At 43.9% G+C, this 25365-nt stretch overlaps 2 protein-coding genes across 2 annotated transcripts in view; both read left to right on the top strand.

Moving 5' to 3' along the window:
- Window positions 1–25365, top strand: part of ITGA9 (integrin, alpha 9) — a 497442-nt gene that overhangs the window by 461910 nt on the left and 10167 nt on the right. The window contains exon 27 of the mRNA XM_006869158.1: window positions 17191–17310. Within this exon, the coding sequence (XP_006869220.1) occupies window positions 17191–17310 (120 nt within the window). The remainder of the gene's footprint in view (window positions 1–17190; window positions 17311–25365) is intronic.
- Window positions 12963–14675, top strand: LOC102837616 (lupus La protein-like). Its single transcript, XM_006869176.1, has 2 exons — window positions 12963–13055; window positions 13572–14675. Exons 1-2 carry the CDS (start codon window positions 12963–12965, stop codon window positions 14673–14675), a joined length of 1197 nt encoding a protein of 398 aa, XP_006869238.1.

Genomic DNA, 25365 nt, shown 5'->3' with positions numbered 1-25365 from the left:
TAAGTGGGAAGCTTGACGCTTTGGGAACAAACATGTTCTTCCCTGCCTAGCACTCTGTCAACTGTCCATCTGACGGGAAATTTCCAGAGAGGCTAGTCATCAAATGTAACGCAGACAAAAATTCACAAGATTTCAGCTTAGGCACCAAATTGTTACAGCCTTGGAATGAACAGGAAATGTCCTTGCCACTGGTATCAAGCAGGGTGTGGGTGGGAGAAAGGAAACAATACCCATATTTTTTAGCCACATAAAATGTACATGGTTGTGAGAGTTTAACTGGCAGGCAAATCAAATTGTTTCCCTGTAGCGTGCCATGTCTTTATTTTTATGCTGTGGATTAAGTAGTACTTTACAGAGCACGTGAGCAAAAACCTAGAAATAGTAGATTCTTGAGGCATTTGCTTTGTCTCTTAGAGTCCTAGTGATTATGCTAGTACCATAGCATTATCATTGGATTGTTAACTGCAAGGTCAAGCAGTTCAAACCCACCAATAGCTACTCGGAAACCTTGTAAAGGGGTGCTATGAATTGGACCTGACTCGATGGTACTTAACAGCAACAACAACATTAATAAGTTTATTCAGGGTGCTTCCCAGGTAGGGTGCTAGCATGTGTCCAAGACCCACCATACCAAGATTACCTGGCTTTGTATCCAAACCTGAACAATCCAGGTGAGACTTCTGTGAGTACAGAATCAAGGGGCTAGTTGAGAGGTGCCAATAATCTGTTGTATTTCAAAGTGTATCCCCAATTTTTTCACTTTTCCGTGAGTGAGTTGGGGGAGGGATGAAGAGACGGGCAGAGAGTATTGCTTGATGGCCCACAAAAATCTTAAAGATTAAGAACAAGGGCAACATAGCTAATCATGCCCGGGAAAGCTCGCCCCCATAAAGAAAAGGAATTCACCTCAGAAAGGTACTTCAGGAAAAATATATGAGTAGGTTCCTAAAATGTTTGGATTCTGTTTGCATAACCTTAAAAAGGCATCAGAAGACATTAATGGGAGCTTTCTCTAGTCCCTAAATTTTCCACTGGGGCCTGCATAGACTCTGTAAGTAATCTGTATTTTAACGAGAACTACCAACATACTGAGTTATGCACTGGGCTGCTAACCTCAAGGTCAGCAGTTAGAATCCACCAGCTGCTCCATGGGAGAAAACTTGAGGCTTTCTGCTTCCATAAGAATCTACAACCTCAGAAACCATGTACAGGGTCACTGTGAGTCAGAACTGACTGGACAGCACTTAACAACAGCAACATGAGTGACATGGTCCATCCACAGATGACATTGCCCGGTGAATAAATAAGTTAGTGGTTGTGATTGGAGCTTGCTGCAGGGTAGGATCTTAGGTGCAAATAAGAAAGGCTGGCTCTTTGTCACTTCAGTAGCACTGGACTGGATTGGAAAACTATGTGACAGGAAGCCTGGAAAACAAGACTGAGATTGCAAGAGGAGCAGGAGGGGCCTGGGTCATAAACCAGAGCAGGTCACAGGAAGAGCCTAGTGTGGTGACCTGGTCACTTCAGCTGGCCCTGGACACACTTGTCCCTGGCTTCTTTTGGTCTCCTGCTCTGGAGTGGGGCAAGAATATCTCACCATGAGGCTAGGTTCCATTTCTTATACCCTGGCAGCTGGGGAACCTAAAGGAGAGCAGGTCACTGACATTTTCACCTGTTGTTGTGGGGAAGAAGAACCTTCCCTCTCCCAAGGTGCATAAAAGGAGGATTCTCCAGCACAGGAATGGGGCCCATGGCCGGGCTACTAAAAAGTGAGGACTGCCCCCTCCATTGTGCTTCTGTAATGTTGGAGGTCAGTGTCAGGCCAGCCAACCCCTGGATCAAGCTGACTTTTTTGGCAGCAGCTTGCTGGGTGAACTGCAATCTTCATGAGAGAACATGACAGTCTGTGTCCGATGAGGGCAGATTTTTTGCTTTCTTTTCAGAAATAATGTGCTGGAATGTGTAGTGCTCCTTTGATGGTTTGACACAGAAATGTTTGGGGTCCTTTTGCTTCTGCCACAGCAGCCATCTGTCCAGAGAGGCCTTCAGTTCACGCATGTCACACATGTGACTCTTTTTCCCTGCTCATGGGGAAGTATAGCAGCTGTACCAGTTACCGTTGAGTGGATTCTAACTCAGGGCTTCCCTGTGTGTGTCACAGGAGAACTGAGATCCGTAGTTGGTTCTTTGGAAATAGATCACCAAGCCTTCCTTCTAAGGTACCTCTAAGTAGACTTGAACTCCCAACCTTACAGTCAGGAGCCAAGTACAATAACCATTACACCCAGGGACTCTGCTGATAGGTGAGGGGAAAAATCGAAACCCACTGCCGTGGAGTCAGTTCTGACTCATAGCAACCCTGTATGAGGTTTCTGAGGGTGTAAATTTTTATGGCAGCATACAACCTCAACTTTCTCCCAAAAATGACTGCTGGGTTTGAAATGCCATCCTTGTAGTTAGCAGTTCAGTGCTTATCCTACAGTACCATTAAGATTCCTTGCTGACGAAAGGGTAACCTCTGATACTTTAGGAGGAGAAATCACATGCTCAAGCGCTCCCATTGGCTGAGCCAAGAATAATGCCCAGCACTCTTGACTCTCAGCCTAGTGGTCCTTTCTGCTCTCCTGTGGCCACTCAGTCACATTGGAAGGCACTGAGCTGCATGGACAAAATGGTCTGGACAGAGCAAAGGTATCCAGCCTGGAAGGAAATGGTCAGCTTGTTATAAAGTGTCTGCTAAAACGGCCCAGGTACCCGTGAAGTCCCACCATTGTCCAGTTGGAATCTGATTCTCCTCACCCCAATGTGAGCTCTCACTTCTCAGGGCAGAGCAGACCCCAGACCCAGACCTCATGATGGCAACCACACTTTCACTTGTGAATAAAACTACCCAGTCCAGCATTAACTCATCAGTTTGGCAAGTTACACGTTTATTTTTATTTTATTTTTTAAAGTTAGATAATGTCTTTATTTATTTGATTTATTTGACTGGAATGTCAGTTTATTTTCTCTAAATTGTTCAAGTCATATTAATACATACAAATAATATTTACTTCACAAATCACATTAACATTATTCAGTTCCAATCAGATTAAAAATAAAAACAACTTGTTGGTCTTTGTTTACAAAATCAGTCTCAGATTTGTCCATCTCTTTGCATCTTTTTTTTTTTTAAGCTTTTATTGTGAATTGAGTGAAGGTTAACAGACAAGATTATCAGCTTTACATTCAACAAATAATACGCTTTGTTTCAGCTCAATAATTTTAACCCTTTCCCTGCAATAACAGCTAACTTACTTCCTCCATGTGCCTAGGAACATCTTGTATTTCACAAATGAACAAAGCAAAAATGTTGGGTGTACGTATACAAAACAAAAACTACCTGTTCATTTAAACGTCCTAGGGGCATATTCTGCAAGTCAGCCACCTGTCCATAGACTTATAGAGTCCGTGGGCTAGAGCTCTGTCTTTCCATGACGTCACCCTTGCCACCGTCTTTGCTGTTGCCACTTTTCTAGGTTGCTTTGCCACTTCTTGACACGAAGTTTATGATTTTTCCTGTCACTATATAGACCATAAGGAGTTCTGCAGATCGGGCTGCGAACCTTAAGGTCAGCAGTTCAAAACTACCAGCCGCTCTGCAGGAGAATGATAAGGTTTTCTGCTCCCGTCAAGATTTACAGCCTCGGAAACCTTGCACAGGGTCGCTATGGGTCGGAACCGACTTGACGGCACTTAACAATAACAACATATAGACCATGACTAGTCCTTTAGCATTTGTATGGCCAATTTCAGTTAAAATTAAGCTCTGGCCATCAGAGATTGAGACATCCCCACTATAGTTTGCCAAACACATGAGCTGTGTTTCCTGGTCACCACTTGCTTATATTCATTTGATGTATGTTAACTGAAGACTTGCTAGTGTACTACCACTGGGAAGGCAATGGAAAACATAATAGACAAGGTCCTGCTCTCACAGAGAGGGGGCAACAGACAGTATACAAAGAAGCAAACAAAGATTTTTATTCTGAATGAGATTATTACCATGGGAGAGAACATCAGGGTGCAGAGAGAGCCTGCTTTAGATTTGAAGGGGTCACTAACGAATCTTGCCAAGCATACTTCTCAGTTGTGGGAGAGGCTGTATCAGCAGAGAGAGTTTGGCATACCCAGGGCACAGAAAGACCATTGCCATGGGGGAAGACCTAGCAGGCTCTGGACCAAGCAAGGCCATTGAACGCTTCTGTTTTGAGCTGTGAATGGCATGACCCAATGTATATATAATCTTTATTTAAAAAATCACAGCCTACTATGTAAATCATGGATTGAACCAAGGGTCTTGGTTAAAAATAAGGAGGCCAATTAGAAGACTGTGACCATCGTCAGGGAAAAGATGATGGTGGCAGAGGAGAGGTAGAGAAATAGGAAGGTCGATTTATTATCAACAAATAGTTGTAGCAATGTATGGTAGCCATGTTGTAGGCAGTATCTGTCCTGAAGGGTTGAGAGGGACTAAGTGGCATATTGGTGTAGTGATCTTTGCATGGTGCAGTTCTTAGTAGCTATCGTTGCAGAAGGAAATGAGCAAGGAGAAGAACCAGATGAAAAAAGAGTCCCCTCTCCCCCAGACCCCCGAGTCATGATCAATCAGTGGTTTCCAGTCATCACCAATATCATCATTGCTATTATTTAAATGAGAGAACCCAGTTCTAAATCGAAATACACTTTTCAGTCAGGAGCACATTACCTACAACTCCCTCATTCATATCCTCATTTCCCATTGGTGGTCCTGCACCCGTCACTGAGCTCAATGACTCAATGGAGCCCATGGAAACCACTGCGTAAAAGGTTGTACTGTTTTAGGACATGCCTGTCCTTCCCATCCAGTTCTTTCATTAGGCACTAATTACACCCCCAATAGATACAAATAGGACAAATTTTTACCCTCCAGTGTCTCACAGACCAGTGTGGGGCACCAGACCAGGCTAAAACACAGGTGTACACTTGGTTGCTCACACCTGCAGCACAGTATGGCTGTGTGCTGAAAAGTTCTGTGCTGTTGAGGTCAGGGCAGGCTTCATGGATGGAGTGACGCCTGAAGAAATATTGAAGGAATTTTCTAGGTGGACAAGAGAAGGTCAGGCATTCCAGATGGTTTCAGGTACAAAAAAAACCAAGTACCCACCATTTCTCCCACAGCGTTGTACTCATGCTGAGCTTGATCATTCATTGCGATGACCACACAGAACTTAGACAGAACTCAGAGTTTTGAGGTTTATTTGAGAAGCTGTTTTTGTTAAGCGTCATTGAGTTGGTTCTCACTCATAGTGACCCTGTAGAGGGTTTCCGAGGCACAGCTGGTAGATTTGAACCACTGACCTTGCGGTTGGCAGTTTAGTGATTATCCTACAGTGCCACTCCAGGACTCCCTTTAGGAAAGTTAACAGGTTACAGTGCAGGGTCATAAATGCTCAGGGCACACTTGTGCCAGTCCAGACAGTCTCTCCTCAGCCATGCCCACAGACAAGCCTGTCTCTGCCCTGCCGATGCTACAGAGCTCTTTTAGGGCTGCTGATAGAAGCTCACAGGTCACACTATTCCCATAAGCCTTAGCCTGCAAACACTTAGCTCTAATGTCAGCAAACCTAGCTCTCTCAGTGAAATACCCGGAGGCATCTCACTCTGCAAGCAAGCCTCCTGCCCGGAGTCTCAGCTCTCCTGGCGTCGTCGTGGGCTGAGAAGTCCAGTCCTCTGTCTTGGGCTCTGACTCGTCTTCCACTACTCATCTGGTATCACAACTTTCTGTCCTTGGGTTGAGGAGGTTCAATGTGCAGGGATCTCTGGGTGCAAAGGATGCGCTTCATACTTGACATGTCTTCCTTGATGACCATGAGATTCCACCTCTTGCTTCTGAGCTGGCTCATTTTATACTCATGCTAGAGTTTCAAGTTTTTACCACGGTTAACTCTGTTAACATTCATGACTGAATCATGCCATCCTAGCAGCGTCTTCTACCACCTTCTCTTACTCAGACCCAGCAAGAAAAGACTCGTCTGGTAGGAGTTTCAAAGACTATGGCTAGAAAAGCCCTATGAAGTAATTTCACTACATTGTTTAGTACCTTAGAGAAGCAGACCCTAAGTGAGAGAATGTGTGCAAATGCTTTCTTAAGAAGGTGCTCCTGGTGAGGCCAGGAAAGGAGTGAGGAGATAGGATAGGCAAGACAGGAAGCAAGGTAACATTTCAGGTGAAATCCTAGCTTCAGCATGACACAATGCGAACCCTAGAGCATGCGTAGCACCTCAGCATTTATCTGTCTTGAAGCAAAAGATCTGGACTTTCATATCCGTAATCTGTTGTATGGTGGTAGTAAATTTACCCGCTCCAGGCACTCTGGGGGAACGTGACTTCTCTAAAAGATGCAAATTATGAAGAACAAATGTATGAAAAACTGGGAACTGAGTGGACCCAACCAGGAGAGGTGCTCCAAGGGGAGATGGGCAGAGAACTAGCAGTGCTCACTCTGCTGCTGCCGAAAGACTCCGACTCACAGGGACCTTATAGGATAGAGGAGAGTTGCTCCTTACAGTTTCCAAGCAGATGGCCTGATCTTTCTGGAAGAGTTGTGGCTGACAGGTTTGAACCACTGACCTTTCAGTTAACAGTCCTAATGCTTAAGCCAGTACCCTGTCAGGGATCCCTCTGTCTCATGCACAGACTTATAATGTCAGTATTGCCAGATGCACGGTTTATTTTCCATTCACTATGGCTTTTCCATACTTCTCTCTAGTGTTCTAACCAAGTATATTCTGTGAGCCATGTGGGACATGGTTCTGCCCAGAACAGTCCTTCCAGCCCCCGCCCCTACCCCTGCTCTGCCTGTTTGATGCATTCAAAAGCAGGTGAGAATGTCATTTCATCGTCCCGGGTTTTCTTCTCTTTCCCTTTTTATTGTACGTGCATTCCTTCCGTCTTACCACTGTAATGGACTGAAACTTCAGCAGGCCCAGATCTGGGCTGAAGGGTTGAGCCTCCTCTCAGGTGGTGGTGTCTGAGCTCTTCCCCAACATCGGGGAGTGGGGAGGGGCCGAAGCCTTCACCTAACAGAGTCTGGCCCAGGTGTGCACCAGTGTGGTCATGTTCTCAGGTCTTGCAGAGACCTAGGCATTTCCAGCTTTTAAATTAGGCTTATTTGCAGTGGTCAAAATCTGAAAGCTTCCAGAAACACATAAGTGAATCAAATGTTGTGGTTTGGGAGTGCCAGCTGCTGCAGGCTGAAAATTGGCCCTTGGCCATTCCCTGGCACCAGCTTGCCAACCACAGGTGCATTAAAGTTTACGGCAGCAGAAGGCGGAGTGCAGTGTCTGGGTCGGCCATCACCCCAGCTGGTGTCTGTCCTCCTCAAAGGCTCTGTTAAGACAACTCTTCATGCTACTCATTTTCTTAGGTTTTACTAGTTAATGTCCAAAATACACACTCTCCAGCCACAGCCATGCCATCATCTACCCTTCATTGGAATGTCTGCTTTTCCCAACTCTCAGCTTCCTACGGGCCCCTCCAGAAACAGCAGAGTCGCCCAAAGCCTCCATCTTTGATCTCATTTCACACCCCCCTCTTTTCTTATTGGAAGCATGGAAACCACTTTCCCTTAGGGAAATCACTTTCCCTGCGGTCCTCTTACAGGGACACTCTGTTCTCTTGTAAGAGTCCCTGGTGGTACAAATGGTTAATTGCTTAGCTGCTAACTGAGAAGTTGTAGGTTCAAGTCTGGCAATTTACTTCTGACAAATCATCCACTGAAAACCCTTTGGAGCACAGTTCTACTCTGACACGCGAGTCAGAATCAACTCCACAACAGTTGATTTCATCTTTATTAATATTATTTGTTTCCTTGTACCTCACATAACAATTCTTCCTTCTAATCTGTTTTCATTTTCCTGCTAAAGCACTGTTTTCCAATAGACTTTTTTTTTTTTAAAGCAGTTTTGTTGTTGTTGTTGTTAGGTGCCATAGAGTAAGTTGTGACTCATAGTGACCTTACACAGAACAAAACACTGAGCAGTCCTGCACCAACCTCACAATCGTTGTTAAACTTGAGCCCATTGCTGCTGCCACTGTGCTAGTCCATCTTGTTGGGGGGTGAGGGGGGTGGTCTTCCTCTTTTTCATCAACCCTTCACTTTACCAACTTTACCAGACATGATATCTTTCTCCAGGGACAGGGCCCTGATGTTAATGTGTCCAAAGTATTAGAGACGAAGTCTCACTATTCTGGCTTCTAAGGAGCATTCTGGCTATACTCCTTCCAGCACAGATTTGTTTGTTCTTCTGGCAGTCCATGGCATTTTTAATATTCTCTTCCAACACCGTAGCTCAAATGCATCAATTCTTCTCTGGTCTTCCTTATTCATTGTCCAACTTTCACATGCATATGAGGTTATTGAAAATACATTGGCTTGGATCAGACTCACTTTAGTCCTCAAGCTGACATCTCTGCTCTTCAACACTTCTAATGTCTTATGTGGCATATCTGCCTAATACAGCGTGTCACCTGATGTATTGACTGCTGCTTCCATGAGTGTTGATAGTGGATCCAAGCAAACTGAAGTGTTTGAAAACTTCAATCTTTTTCCCATTTATCATGCTGTTATTTATTGGTCCATTGGTGAGGATTTTTGTTTTCTTTGCACTGAGGTGCAACGCATACTGAAGGCTGTGGTCTTTGATCTTCATCAGTAACTATTTTAAGTCTTCTTTGCTTTCAGCAAGCAAGGTTATATCATTTATACTGCAGGTTGTTAATGAGTCTTCCTCCAATCCTGGTGCCACACTCTTCTTCACATAATCCACCTTCTCAAGATTATTTGCTCTAGTGCACACCTTTCCTAATTTTAAACAATTCAGTGCCCCCTTTTTATGTTTGACTGCCTTTTGGTTTATGTACAGATTCCTCATGAGCACAATTAAGTGTTCGGGAATAGTTATTCTTCACAATGTTGTCCATAGTTTGTCATGATCCACACAGTTTAAAGCCCTTGCTCAGGTAAACATCTTTCTGTTATTCTCTGCTTTTAGCCAAGATCCATCTGACATCGGCAATGATATCCCTGATTCCACATCTTCGTCTGAAACCAGATCGATCCTCCAGCAGTTCCCTGCCATTGTGCTGTTGCTGCAGCCGTTTTAAAATTATCTTTAGCAAAATTTCACTTGCATGTGATATTAATGATATTGTCCAATGATTTCTGAATTCCATTGGGTCACCTCTCTGAGGTGGGCACAAGTATGGATTTCTTCCAATTGTGTTTGGCCAGTTGATTGTCTTCCAAATTTCTTGGCATAGATGAGTGAGTGCCTCCAGTTTTGCATCAGTTTGTTGAAAGATTTCAATTTGTATTCTGTCAGTGTCTGGAGTGTTGTTCTTTGCCAGTGCCTTCAGTGCACCTTGGACTTCCTCCTTCAGTACCATTGATTCTTGATCATCTACTGTCTCATGAAATGTTGAACATTAACCATTTCTTTTTGGTACAGTGACTCTGTATTCCTTCCATCTTCTTAACAACAAGAACATTATCCGCTATTTTTCCCTTGGTATTGTTAAGTGCCATAGAGTCTGTTGTGACTCATAGCGACCCTGTATACGGTTTCCAGGGAGCAACTGGTGAATGTGAACTGCCGACTTCATTGTTCGAAATCCAGAGCTGATCCTAGAGCACCACATCAGGAGACTATTTTGGCCATAGAATCTTTCAGTATTATAAGTCAAGGCTGGAATTTTTTCTTTAGTTTTTTCAGCTTGAGAAATGATGAGTGTGTTCTTCTCTTTGGTTTTCTAACTCCAGATCTTTGCACATTTCACCACATTACTTAATTTTGTCTTCTCCAGCTGCCCTCTGAAATTTTCTGTTCAGCTCTTTTACTTCCTCACTTCTTCCATTTGCTTTAGCATTTCTATGCTGGCAAGCAGAGCCTCTTCTGACATCCATTTTGGTCTTTTCCTTCTTTCTTGTGTTCTTAATGACCTTTTGCTTTCTTCCTGTGTGATGTTCTTGATGTCATCCTATAACTTTAGTTCTTGATTGAGCAGTGCCTCAGAAGGATATCATGTTTGGTGAGGTGGAGGGTCAGAGAAAAAGAGGAAGAACCCCATTGAGATGGATTAGCAAAGTGGCAGCATCAGTGGGCTCCCACGTGGCAATGATAGTGAGGTTGGCTGAGGACCATTCTGTTGTGCATAGGGTTGCTATGAATCGGTACTGACTCAATGGCACCTAACAACAACAACAGAGAACTCAACCCTGAGTTCATGCCTATCTCAGTCTCACAAAATCATGAACCTCTGTCCCTGTGGCACTTTCCACTTACAGTGTTTTAGTTGTTTGCATAATTGGAGAGCATTTTCTACCATCTGGGAGCTCCTTGAGAGTAAATATTGCCTGTGTTATTTATCAATGAATCCCCACAGTACTTAGCCCATAATTGGTGCTACAAACACATCTGTTGAATAATGGATAGATCGATGGAGTGAGAGGATGAGTAGACACATGGATGGATGGAGATATAGATAATTGTGTGGGGTGGTAGATAGGAAAATGGTTGAGTGGATGGCCACTCCCTCACAACTCCTATTGCTGTCAAGTCAATTTCAACTCACCATGATCCCATGTTTCAGAGTAGAAATGTATTCTATAGAGTTTTCAGTGGCTGTGATCTTACAGACGTAGATTGCCAAAACTTTCTTCCCTGGCACTGCTGGGTAGATTTGAACCACCAACCTTTTGGTTAGTAGCCAAACACAAACTATTTGTGCTACCCAGAACAGGCATAATATTTGCAAACTTATTTTTGCAACAGAAGGGAAGACTTAGCTTTGAATCCCATCTCTTCTGCTGTAGATAGAGTCATATTCGTGCTTTATCTAATGTTATGACAGAAGAGACACTGAATTAATTGACTTGTACATTCATGAGTCATGTAGCACATTACCACCTTGATTTAGATGACAGGAATATATACACACCTGGCCTTGGCCTATAAGAATTCACAGTTTATTGGAGTTGACAGATAGGAAGACATGTTAGAGTGAGAAGAACTGGGAACCAAGACTATGCAGTACCCTGGCTGTGGTTTACAGTTAAGCTTTGTAGAGCCCTCGTTCCCATGAGTTGGTCTAATGACTGTTTGGGGAGGGGAAGGACTTGGAAAGGAAGAAAGGGCAGGTTGGTACCTTTTTTTAACCAGAGAATTTCCACTTTTTTCTGTTTCATAAATTGGGATGTTATAGGAAGTTTTCTCAACTAAATGAAGTTGAAAACTGCTGTCTCCAGGAGCTTAAAGAATGATTCATTCAACTGGAATGAGGAGAGTGTGGGTGGGCTTAAGAGAGAAGACATTGGAAAAGGAGCTCTCTTTTAAAAAAAATTGGACCTAAAGTGTTAATTTTGTTGTTGTTAAATACCATTTCAACTAATAGAAAACCTATATAGGGTTTCTGAGGAGCAGCCTGGTGTCATAAAAAACAATTTTTTAAAACCTATTTTTAATTTCCTACAATTTTTTGGCTAAACTGAATATTCTGTATATTGAACTCTGACCTTTTGTCACTTAGCCTTAGAACATGTATTATTTGTCACATGTTATTACTGTGTTTTCAAAAGTATCTAACACTGGGAAATCAGGCAAGAGGATGCCTGTTTACCTTTACAAGCATTCTCTGACCCCTTTCTCTGCCCCAAGTGTGGGCTGTGGACCAGCAGCACCTGGGAGATTATTTTAAATGTAGAATCTCAGGCCCAGGCCCCGACACCAGATTTTGCTGGTTCAGAATCTGTATTTTAACAGTGTTCCCTCAGATGAGGGAGCTTCAAAAAGTTCATGGAAAAAGGGAATTAAAAGGTAAATGGAATTTTTCCACAAACTTTTTGAAGCCACTTTGTATGTATCTTCAAAACACAAACCAAACCCAGTGTTGTTGAATCAATTGTGACTCATAGCAACCCTGTGTAAAGTTTCCAAGGCTGTAAATCTTCACGGGATCACAAAGTCTTAGCTTTCTCCCTCGAAACAGCTGGTGGATTTGAATGGCTGACCTTGCAGTTAGCCATTCACTAGGTCTCCTTTATATGATTGTTACATTAAAATTTGAAAGACACTGGTCTAATAGACCTACCTAACCAAGGAGCTCTGGTAGCGTAGTGGTTACAAATCAGGCTGTGAACCACAGGGTCTGCAGTTTGAAACTACCAGCTGCTCCATTGGAGAAAGGTAAGGCTTTCTGCTCCTGTAAAGATTTACAGCCTCAGAAATCCTGTTCAGGGTCGCTATGGGTCAGAACAGACTTGACAGCACTTAACAACAACAACAACAACAACAACCCAAGGATTATCTGACTCTCTTGGGCCCAAAGTCTGTGAAGTTTCATGCTAACTTGTAGAAGACTTATAAGTTATAAGTGATTTTTGCCAATAAATATGCAAATGATTTCTATCTAGAGAATCTCAAAGTTATCACTTGTTGTCCTATAAGATGTTAACCAGTTTTGTATCTGACTTAGTATTCGGATTCTAGCATTCCTTTTTTTCTGTGATTATACATGCTTTTGGAATAGCTTTGAAATAGCTTTACAACCCTCAGTAATGAGTTTAGAAATCTTTGACATGTGTATACCAAATATTGGTATGAGTCATGTTTTTAACTTTTTTAAAATTATATTTCAATATCCAGCTTTGTAACCATCATTTTAATAGCTCCATAAAATAGCATTTTAAAGTGTCTGTCATTTACTTAACTATTACCTTATTCAACATATAGAACATTTCTGATTCTGTATCAATATAAATAACTTTGCAATGAGTATCTTTGAGCATAAAACGCTTTCTGTATTTTGCATTTGTTGTTTTTGAGTAGATCTTCCAGTTCAGAATTGATGGGTCAAAGGGCTTAAACATTTTTATGATTAACAACATGGGAAATTGTCAAATAGATAAAGAATGGAAGGACATTCCAGGTGGCAAAAGCAGTTTGCACAAAAAGGCAGGTGGCCACTGTATCAATCTGGTGAGAGGACTAACTGGCTAGTATGTGAGTACATGTCCCAGGAGGACAGACACCAGATTATTTACTGAGTGAACAGAGCAGCCATTGATCATGTAAGCTGAGAAGTGGCGTGGTAAGACCTTTGTTTTAGAAAGACAACTCTAGATCCATTTGTTGCTTTGGGACAGGGCTCTGGCGGGTTCTTTGGGTAGATGCTACCCGCATCTTCACCGCGGCCTTTTGGCTTCAGGCCTTCGCAGTCGCCTGACCACCGAAGGCGGACTTAGATCACCCTTGTAAGTCAGCATGTGTATAATTTTCAAAGACTATGACCCACAACTAATATAGGACTGAGATCCCCAATGATATATACTGACAGTAATCTCTTTAAAGCTGGAAATTATTTTGGACTTTTTTGATCTCGCCACTGTGGGCGAATGTTGTGGTGTGAAGATGTGTGTGCTGTGGGGGCCAATCTGTGTTCTCATTTTGTGTTTTTTTTTTGTGTTTTTTTTTTGCCGTGGGACATTTTTTTAGGGGCGGATCTCACTCTCTGTGGGGTGTGTTCCTTTGGAGACAATGATAAAATTCAACAGGTTAAACCGTCTAACAACAGACTTTAATATAATAATAGAAGCATTGAGTAAATCAAAAGTAGAACTCATGGAAATAAGTGATGATAAAACTAAAATCAAAAGATCTCCAAGCAAACCCCTCCCTGAAGTGATGGATGAGTATAAAAATGATGTGAAAAACAGAACTGTTTATATTAAAGGCTTCCCAACTGATGCAACCCTTGATAACATAAAAGAATGGTTAGAAGATAAAGGTCAAGTTCTAAATATTCAGATGAGAAGAACATTGCACAGAACATTTAAGGGATCAATATTTGTTGTGTTTGAAAACATTGAATCTGCTAAGAAGTTTGTAGAGACTGGCCAGAAGTACAAAGAGACAGACCTGCTAATACTTTTCAAGGAAGATTACTTTGCAAAAAAGAATGAAGAAAGAAAGCAAAATAAAGTGGAAGCTAAATTACGAGCTAACCAAGAGCAAGAAGAAAAACAGAAGTTAGCAGAAGATGCTGAAATGAAATCTCTAGAAGAAAAGATGGGCTTTTTACTGAAATTTTTGGGTGATTTAGACGATCAGACTTGTAGAGAAGATTTGCACAGCCTATTCTCTGATCATGGAGAAATCAAGTGGATAGACTTTGTCAGAGGAGCAAAAGAGGGAGTAATTCTGTTTAAAGAAAAAGCTAAAGAAGTATTGGATAAAGCCAAGGATGCAAGTAACGGTAACCTACAATTAAAGACCAAAGAAGTGACCTGGGAAGTACTAGAAGGAGCGGTAGAAAAAGCAGCCTTGAAAAAAATTATGGAAGATCAACAAGAATCTCTAAACAAATGGAAGTCAAAAGGTCGCAAATTTAAAGGAAAAGGAAAGGGAAATAAAGTTGCCCAGGCGGGGTCTGCTAAAGGAAAAATACAGTTTCAGGGAAAGAAAACTAAATTTGATAGTGATGATGAATGTGATAAAAACGGTGCAGCTGGACCAGTGAAAAGAGCAAGAGAAGAGCCAGAGAGAGAAGAGCCTGCCTCACAACAACAGAAAACAGAAAATGGTACAGGAGACCAGTAGTTTCGTGTAAACATTTTAGAATTCATTTTATTTAGGTTTGAATCTACTTTTCTCTCTGGATTTTCAAAAAGAAAATCGAATTAGGTCCACTTCAATGTCCACCTGTAAAAAAGAAAAAACTTTTGTTGTTTTGTCTTTTTTGTTATTAAATGTTTTTAAATGTATAACTGTTATCAATGATTCAAAAGGAAGATTCTTCCACTAAATTACATTTTTAATACGAGAATATATTAGTATAAACTTTAATAAAATATATGCTATATAAAAAAGCAAGGAGTTTTTTTCCCCCCAACTTTTTGTTTTTGTGCCTAAAGCACTAAAGAATTTGTTATCTTAAACCAGAAAAAACAGAAAGACAACTCTAACCACTAGGCACAACACTGAGGCTCTCAACACTGATACTGGTGAAAAAGGAATAGACTTGAACTAGGACAATAGGACTGAAGAGGAAACAAGAGGATGGAGAGAAAGGGTGCTTAGAAAAGAACAAGGGCTTGACCAGGAGCACCCAACTTGTTCTAGGTGGAAAGGAGGCCTTGACTCTCCATGTAGTTGATGCTGCTGGCTGGTGGGCTTTTATCTGAGCAGTACCTTCTCAGAACTGCAGGCTGCTCACATTCTTACCCACAGATGGGCTTATTATAGTCATGATGTGAGGGATCCAGTTCTGCCAAAGCATAAAGCATATGTCCAAGAAGATGAATGGCATCACTAAAAATAATAAAAGATTAAGCACACATTCCAGGCAAGTGAGAGGGCATTCCTACAGAATTTACTAGACTAAACTGTAGCACATAATCTGTCTCTGTATCCATAAACCCAGACCTCCAACGTAGCTTTGCCAGACTGTAGATACTCTGAAGCAGGCAGTGTCCCTGATCTTCCCTTTCAGACCCCCATTTCACCGAGGAGGAAACAGAGTTGCGCCTGAGTTGCCTAGGACTCCACTGATGGAAACTGACTTGGGTGGTGCAAACGGTCAGCTCAAGAACAACTGTTTGCTACCTCTGAATGTTTTCTCTTGGTCATAGAGCCTCATAGTTCATCTGAACCAAACATCATGAGAGATTCTGAATGTGGAAGGTGATTTGATTTACAGTTTTTTAGGGAGAAGAATCCAAAGACATGAAACTGTCAATCCTTAAAGACAGGACTCTCTCATCTAAACCTGACAGAAAATGGGGGGCTTAAGATGACAGACTTTAGAGGCTGCTACTGTCCCACCATCACCCACCTCCACACATTTCCTCTCTCAGGGTTGCAGACTCTTTATAATAGAATAACCCCAAATTAGGACTTACCTCAGTGCCTATCACTATGAGAATACAAAAACAAACCATGTTGTGTTCACACTATGGAATATTGTAAGTCAGTGGGAATGAGTCCAATGCTGCATGGATGAATCCCTCAAACGTTAGGCTGCGAGAAAGAAACCCGACATGGGACTCCATACAGTGTCATTCCTTCCATTTAGACCAAGGACAGAAACAGGTGCAGCTGGTCTAGGCTGTTAGAGATTAGGACAGTGATTGCCGTTGGTGAGCGTTGTGCCTGGAGAGGGTGGGGTGCGGAGGACTTCCAGGAGCGACTCATATTCTGTGTTTCTTTATGGGTCACTGGCTACACAGGTGCATTCAGTATGGAAATTCATTGAACTATAGACTTAGGATATGCGCACTTCTCTGAATGTGCAGTTGCCATCAAGTCGATTCCAACTTAGGGTAACCCTGTGTGTGTCAGAGTAGAACTGAGCACCATAGTGTTTTCAGTGACTTGAGTTTTCACAAATAGGTTACCAGGCTGTTCTTTCCAGGCTCCTCTGGTTGGGTTTGAACCACCAACCTTTCCATCAGCAGCCCAGTATATTAACTGTTTGCACCACGCAAGGACTCCATATGTGTATCTAAATAGAGTTCAACAAAGTAATATTTTAAAATTAAAAAGTATCCAACTAGACACAACCTCAAAACGCTCTCCCTGCCAGCAGAGATATTGGTGGTGATAAGCACAACTCCCATATCTCCAGGGTGGACTCTGCCAGTTACTGGGCTGCGGCCCTACGTTTATCATCCCTTTAAAGCCTCCCAACATTGCAGATGAGAAAACTTAAGTTCAGAGAGGCAAAGTCCCTTGCCCCAGGTCACACATGTTGTGAGTACGTGCTGCAAAGAGGTCTCTGTTTCCTTTCCCAGAAAAGGGACGCCTGTGTTCTGGGCCAGCTCTTTTCATTTGTCCTCACATCGAAAGGAATTGCTCCAGCCTTATCTGATTTCCCTTGAAATGATGTGTCAGGATTCAGTATCTGCAGGAGGTGAAACCGTGGCAACGTCATGGGTGACTACACACACACCCTCCTATCCCAGCTGTGGGAATGGAGGCAGTGAGAGAGCCTGGGTTAGAGAGAGCCACAGTTTCTCTCTTTATTACTGAGGAGTAACATCAGGCCCTCATGGACTGCATCATGCTATGGGCACTTCCATTTGGGAAACATTTTCACCCTTGCATTGCCTCCTAGGTGGTCTTCGAGGCCTTACACAACCTGGAGCCCCGTGGCTACGTCGTGGGCTGGATCATTGCCATCAGTTTGCTGGTGGGAATCCTTATCTTCTTGTTGCTGGCTGTGCTGCTCTGGAAGGTAAGTCTGGCCATCTCTGGTCCTAGCCATTGTCTCTATGGGTGCCCAGCTCTCCTGCCTCATCAGGATTGGAGCACCTTGGAAGAGGTTTCCTGTTGGGATATTCCTTCCTGGTATAGGTACAGGGAAGGAAGGTGTCCCATTCAGGCTTGGAGTAGAATCTTGGCCCCTCTTGAAGCCGTTCACACAGGTGAGGATTGTGTTATTTAAGAGGTAACAAAGTCTCACGTTTCTTACCATCCCTAACAGAATTACCACCAATTCTAATACTGGATACTGGGAGCCTAGCTCCATAGCTGAAGCTGAAGCTGTAACAGCTGGGAGTGTGGTGGTTTGCATTTACTCTACAGAAAGAACAAGAAAAGGAAGCAGAGAAATCTCAGAAAGAGTTCTGCCGAGAAGAATGACAAGCTTGGAGTATCACTTGAGTAGCTCCATCCTGCATTCTTCCAACCCTCTGGTAGCTAAGTTGTAGGTGACCCTGGGTACCTGCCCCTGCCTCCTTCACCATCCTTCATGTCTTGTCCCCAAACTTCACTTCCCTAAGGAAGTGTCCTCACCCCAAGTCCAGGATGGTGTGTCAGCCTCACAGTCTCCTCTCCTCTCAGAGATCTGGGATCCTTTTACTCCAGAGTCCTTATAGGAGGGGCTTTCAAAATGTGAAAAATGGAACTAAAAGAGAATGGAATTTTCCATGAACTTTTTGAAGCCCCTTTGTATTCATTGACACTGCTGCAGCAACAGCACCTGTTGAAGGTCTGTTTCCTCCACTGGACCACAGTGTTCCAGGTATGTGGGAATCAGTGTGTTTGTTTCTTCCATCTCCCAGTTTCTAGAACAGCTGGGAGTGTAGACATACCTAGGACACAGTGTCTGCTTTTTCTGTGTTCCCGGGCTTCAGATGGAAATTGCCTCTTTATTATGGATGGGTATTTTAAATTCAAATAATTGATTCCTTTTAGATTAGAAAATAATGTGTGTCGATTGATGAAATATGAGACTATAGCAATAAAAAAAGAAGTCCACAACTCAGGCATAACCCTTGTGATCACAGTTTTGGGTCTCTTCTTGATGTTCTCTTCATGGGAGAGACCAGGTATTCGCATGTTCTTGTTGCTGTTAAGTGCCCTGCAGTTGGTTCCAACTCATAGCTACCCTGTATCGGCTTCCCAAGAGGTGACTGGTGGATTTGAACAGCCAACCTTGGGTTTAACACTCCAGTGCTTATCCTCTGGACTGCCAACCCCAAAACGGGCAGTCTGAGTACACCAGCTGCTTTGTGGGAGAAAATTGAGACTTTCTGCTCCCACAAAAATGTATAGCCTCAGAAACCCAATTATGGTGGTGGTTGTATGCCATCGAGTCAGTTCCAGTTCATAGCGACCTTGTATAGGGTTTCCAAGGCTATAAATCTCTGGGGGAGCAGACAGCCTCATCTTTTTCCCATGGAGTGCCTGGTGGACTCGAACTGTTGACCTTGCAGTTAGCAGTCCAACACATAGCCCGCTACAATACAAGAAACTCTGTGTAGGATCTCTCTGAGTCAGAATCACCTTGATGGCTGTAGGTTTGGTTTGGGAGTTATGTGAATTCTATTTTCCAGTAATATACTTTCAATAGCATACCTTTAAATTGAGAACATCAAGTCTAATTATTAATCGGAGAAAGAGGTATAATAGTACACTTCATGGTGTCTGAAAACAGAAAATCGTGTTTAGTGTACATTTGTCAGATTCACTGTTTGACTGATCACTTTTCATTTAGAAATACTTCACCTGAAAAGGTGTTGGGAGTTAGAAAATATTAAGCATTTCGTTTGACTATAAGCTTATGTTCTGCAGCTTTTTGGATATCATACGTGCTTTTTTGCCATCTATTTTTTGCTGAACACAGGCTGTAGACAATATCCCATATTGTGAAAACCCATTGCCAGCATTGTCTTAAGGTAACATGGCATCATTTTCTCTGCTGTTTTCTCATTTGTGGTTGTTCTTGATTCATACTTCTTCTAGCAGGCCTTCATTGGCCATCCTCGAAGCCAAATCTCTGTACAAATCTTTCATCGTGTCCTTAGGATGAGACCCTAGATATGGAATTACCTAGTCAAAATGAGTGCATATTTTAGGCCTTGTAAACATATATTGCCGACTGCCATTTAAAACGATGCTACCGATTCACCCTCCCATCTCAGTGAATCGAATGGGCCAGTTTTCCTGTGTATCTGTCAACTTGTTGCTTATTTCATCTGATGGAGTCTTACTTCTCCCTCCTCTTGTCTCTGCTCTCCCCCATATCCTTTCTGCTCAGGCTGTGTGTGGGGACCAGCCCAGCACATGGTTTGGAATCTGAAATGATAGTAGTATGTGTGTGTGTGTGTGTGTGTGTTTCCGTCTGCCTTTATTCGAGGTGATGCCATCTTCATGGCTGGATATGTGGGACCAGGCAGGGACACAGAATTGGGGGCATGGTAGCCATGTGCTCCTCTGGGCACCCTTTCAGGAGTCTTCCATCTCCATTGCCCATACTCCAGACTCTTTCCCTAGACATCTGTTTAGCGAGAGTACAGTTGCTGCAGATGGCTGTCATCATGTGGCCAAGACTCTAAGGCAGGAGTGGGGAACCTTTTTAATGTCAAAATGTATAGTATCATTTGTGGGCCACACAAAGTTATTAACTTGAAAATTAGCCTGCTATTTTTGGTCAAGCATTTCATTAACTCACCCCTAATGTGATGGCTAGAACTGCAATTGCCTTAGCGGGGTCAGACCAAAGGATTTCGCTGGTCTTATACGGAGTCCTGGTGTGGTGCTGTAGAATAAGCACTTGACTGCGATGTCTCTTTGAATCACAGTGTCTGTGGTTCAAATCCACTAGCTGCTCCTTGGAAACCCTATACAGGGTCACTGTGAGTCGGAGCCAACTCAGTGGCACTGACCAACAACCGCATACGGCCCATGGGCCGGATATTCTCCACCTCTGCTCTAAGGTCACCCAGGTGTGAATCATAGAGCCAAGACTACCCCTCCAGGGGCAGACATTGCCCTTGACCCAGGGTCTCGGGGAGAGAGCAGGATTGTACAGTCAATGGGCACACCTTGTGTTTTAACCCAGACAAAGTCTTGCCAAAACTAAAGACATAGAAGAAGTAGGTCCAGAGAAGCTTTGGGGGCATTGATGAATGATGAAAATAGCTTTGCTGATCACCCAAGAGCAATATTGCATGTCAATTTACATTTATCAAACACTGGGCTAGACACTAGGATGTAACAATGAGCCCTTGGGCATCCTCCCAGCTAGCACACAGCCTAACCAAGAAGGATGACTGTTGTGTGGCCATTGATCTGGAAACTGAAAAGGTGGTGGAGCCATTAATGTGCCCGCTAAAGGCCACAGAGTCCAGTGTAGACAGAGACCACGGCTCTGGAGGCTGCCAAGGATGGTCGGAATGCTGGCTCTGGCACCTGTCTGGGTGGTGGCCTTGGGAAAGTGGCTCACCCTCCTGTGTAAAATAGAGACCATATCTAGGTAGTTATTTAGAGGTGGCATGAGCAAACTGCCCAGCACTCCATTCTGTGCGCTCTTTGCACACAGAAACTCCCTAGAAAAGTCTGGTGATATTTCACAAACGAGGTGTCAGTCATTAGAGTCTCGTGCTGGGATTTGAGTCTTCTAAGCAGTGAAGGGCTGATGGAGTTATCATTCAGAGAGAACAGAGCTAAGAAGACACGTATGGCCTATGGGGCAGCTTGTGAGATCGTTGAGTGAGACAGTCCAGTGCATAGAAACCTGAGAAGAATACTTCGAAAGTCCAACCTGATATTTGACTTACATGGAGATGCATGATGGTTCTTGCATAGTGCCATATTTCATATATAATTCCTTTCAAAAGTTGCCACTGCTGACCAGGGAACACTCATTGAGGACATTTGAAGATTGGTGGACAATGTTCAAGTCCTCTTCCCTTTATTGAGTGGCCACATCTTTCCAGTTGCCTGGTCAGAGTAGCTCTCCATATCACTACAAACTAGGGTTGCCTGCCACGGCCTCATGGCTGTTCCCCAAATCGTGCCATAAACATGAAATATTACGTGGTACTGAAAACTGAACGCAGCAGCTTGCGTGCTGATGTGGACTTAGTGCTCCAGAGGCTTTTGCACCAGCATGCTCTACGCTGGCAAGGTGGTCGGTGCCTTCACTCTGCAGATGGCATCGGGCTCATGCTAGGGGCATAAATGGATCAGTAACTGAGCCGTCAATGATCGGGTTAGAGGCTGAACCCTGAGGGGTTAGCAGGACTTGGCCAGGTGAAGGGCAACTGTCCTACCAGCTGCTGGCCTCCCTGCAGTGATCTGTGGTGCTGCTAAGAAGCCAGTTGCTGTGGCGTTGATTCTGAGTCATGGCGCCCCCATGTGGTTTAGAGTAAAACTCCATCAGACTTTCAGTGGCTGTGACCTTCAGAAGCAGATCTTTAGGTCTTTCTTCCTCTGGGTGGGTTCAAATCGCCAACCTTTTGGTTAGTTGTTATTGTTAAGTGCCATTGAATTGATTCCGGCCCATAGCAACCCTGTATAGGGTTTCCAAGGAGCGACTGGTGAGCTTGAACCACCGGCCTTGCAGTTCAAACGGCTTTTCAGTCTGGTGCATAGCCCAGTGCTTAAGTGTTTGAGCCACCCAGTGACTATGGCTAGTCTACTAACACACCCATAATCAACTGTTGACACAAGACAGAACCCCCTGTAAGCTTAGTAAATGCCTTTTCCAGAGCTGAGCTCCAGGCTCGCTGCCTCCTCCCTTGCCTCTGACTCTGTGGCTCCCCCGGGGACCTTCCAGAAGGCCCATCCACTGGCATCTCGGGCGTCTCTCATGCTTGGCGGCAGCAGGTCCTGGCTTCAGCACAAAATCCACAACGCGGGCCCCAAGCTAACCAGACACTCTTTCAAATACTGAAATGGATCCTAATCAGCTTTCCCAAAGCCAGGATGTCAGCAGACACTGGGAGCCATAATTTAAACTTTATGTGCAAGGATTACAGCAGCCTGCCAAACCGCCATGCAGGAAGAAAACTTGGAAATACAAAGCTCTTTTAAGGAGGAAAAAAAACCTAAATAAGTCTCCTCTGCTTTCCTTCGGCCCCTGACTGGGTTGGAAGATGCCTGACCCTAGTGCCTCTTCATGAAAACCGCAAAGGTCTGTTTATGAGGAGAAAGGTGAATTGTTCAGAGGGATTAAAATTTCATATTTGACTTGGGCCTTTAAGAAATGCCTTCAGCTCCTTAAGCCAGCTTTTGAGTTACATGGAAGATGCTGGAGGCTTTCCCCTTTAGAAGAGAGGATTCCCCCACTTCATTTAGGAGATCTCTCTCTCTCTCTCAATTCGCCAAAACACACAGGAGGAAAAGTTTGCATCCATCCCGACTGCTTCCAGTCAAGAATCTGCTGTCTTTCTTCCTCTGCTTTAGTTTTTGCCCCTTTTGCAGACCAGTATGGCTTGGAGTAAAGGGACGTTCCATCACTTTGCCAGCCCTTCTGCTGAATTCTTTCCAGAAGCCCTGGGACCTGTTTCCAGTCCCTTCACCAAAGAGGTGAAGAGGCAGGCTATGGAATGTGTTTCCAGCCCCCCAAGATAATAATTGGGGAGGAGGGTTCCAAGAGGCTGCTGCTTTCCAGCTGCCTCTGGGCTCCTGGTTTTTCTTCGCCAGCATTGCTATGATCTCAAGCAGAAATGCTTCGAAAAATCTATCTGTGACATGATGTCGAGAACGTGTAAGGTTTAGCAGAGCCTGCAGAGGTCACTGGAGTTATCACCTTCCCTCTAAATCAGGCTGTGTGACCCCATCCTTTCTTGTCCTCCAAAGAAAAGAAAAGGCACAGGCACCCACTCTCGTACTGTCTCCAAAGTAAAGTCTGTGCCAGAGACATTCAGTGGGGGTTTGTTTGTGTTTGGAAATAAATATTGGACCGATGTTGCACTGTTGACATCTTGAGACAGAGACATGCTATGTAAATAGTCAAGTAACTGAAGCGAGACCCTTAAACACGTGGCCTTGAGTTAGTCCAGAGAGGGAACATGTCTAAAGACCCTGACATCACGGCCCAGGAAACAACCCCAAAGCCAGGGATCTCACAAGAGATCAAAACCCTCAGACTTGCCTGGCCAGCCCCTCACTCAGCCGGAAGTCCAAGTGGAAAGGAAGAGGCGGGTGCTACAGAGATGGGCACCCAGAACTTGGGCCGGCCATGTCTCCTCCTAGGATATAGGCCTCTCACAGCACCTGCCCAGCTGGGCTCTTCTGGAGAAATCTACTGTTTCCCTCCAACTTTCCTGGCAACTTTTCAATACAAGTTTATTTCAGAAAATTGCATAACTCGTTCAGAAGTGTCTAAGAGGAGCTGCTTTTCAGGACCCCAGGCCCCCATCAGCACCAGCATAAAGGTAAAGCCAGAAGCACTCTGCTCCATCAGCTTGCAGCTGAGCAATGCACACCCCACCACCACCCCATGCACCCCCACTTCCACCCCCGTACTCCTCCTCTAGGGTTTCTCTGGGTGTTTGCCAGACCCTGGAATGTTCCAGTAAAAATGCTCTGGCAAACACTGACTCCATTGGAATGGAAGTGAGCACTGGGCTGCTGAGGTTCCCGCTTAAACTCCTCACTGATCATGTATATCCCAGCACCCTCCTTATGGACTCAGCGAGAAGCAAAAACATAGGTTTGCCCAGCACTTCTCGAAAACTTCCCCCAAAGTGCTCATGAGGGCTAACAAGAGTGAGCATGCTTGTCGGAGGGACACCTGCTACAGGAGAGAAATGTCTCAATTTTCCAAAGCTTTCCACAGAAATCTTGGGGACTGTTGCTTTTTGTCAAGGCTGCTGGGTCTTGTCTATTCAGGACAAGACACAGCTGCTTGCCAACAGCCTGCAGCCCACGTTTGTTTTGGGGGCCGAAAGAACAAACTGTCCTCATGTTTAAGGGCTAGACATGGCCTGAGAATACCACCGATCTCTCAGACAGAAACAAAGACACTGGGGCTCAGAGCCAGAAAATGGCCAAGAGGGTGAGTAGGTGGAACAGGAACAGTGATCAGAACTCCAGGCTTCTGCCACATGTCTTCCATACGATGCTTCTGAGCACCAGGTTGGCCTGGCATGACACTGTCATTAGGGGACCAGTACTTGGTCAACGCAGAGCCTTGGCCTTTGGACTCTATTTCAGATGCCAACACAAGCTCTAAACACAAGTGCAGGAGAGACACTCTCCTTTTTATAAAGCATAATTAATCACAACAGGGGTCTTAGATAAAGTAGGAGAAAAATGTGGACCAAAACTCAAAACATGAAAAGGCTGAGCTTATTGGTGTGACTGAGACTGATGGAGCCCCCAAGACTGTGGCCCCTTAGACAGCCTTCAAGCCTGGAACCGAACTCACCCCCATTGCTCAACTTCCAGGCAAATGGCACGCCTATAAGGTGAACAGTCACACCGGGAAGTACACACTCCTTAGAACAACCAACCAGGCAAGACAAAAAGGGTAACATTCACCCAGGAAGAACGCTCAGAAAGCAGGAAGAGGTAGAAAAGATAGGACAAAGAGAAACAGGAAACACAAGGACATTGTAAGGAATTGCAGTCAATGTCACAGAACAAAATGTGAATTGTTGAACGGATAATTAATTTACTGTGTACCTCTTTCACTCAAATCACAATAAGAAGTTCTAAAAAATCAAAGTTTGATCATGTAAGAAACAATATAGTTTGAATAGGGCCAGCACTAGACCACATGACTTTTGTGCCAACTAGAAAAGAGAAGTTCTCAAGACCCTTTACCTCCATCTGTCAGAGAATTCCTATAATCCACTCGCTTTATTAGGCGTAGATACTCTATTGCCCTCTGCTGGAAAATAGCTGTAATCAATGTACACATCCATAATATCTGTGACCTGAGTGGTATTCATTTCCTTGTATGCAGTACACAACCTACACTACTGTGCGCAGCAGTCCCCAATGTGATCCTCCTAGTCATGAGTGGATGATGGGTTTTTTTGTTGTTTTTTTT

This window comes from Chrysochloris asiatica, unplaced genomic scaffold (genome assembly GCF_000296735.1).
Source record: "Chrysochloris asiatica unplaced genomic scaffold, ChrAsi1.0 scaffold00127, whole genome shotgun sequence".
NCBI lineage: Eukaryota > Metazoa > Chordata > Mammalia > Afrosoricida > Chrysochloridae > Chrysochloris > Chrysochloris asiatica.
Note: the sequence above shows the minus strand (reverse complement) of the source record. Positions and strands in the feature narration are given on the sequence as shown.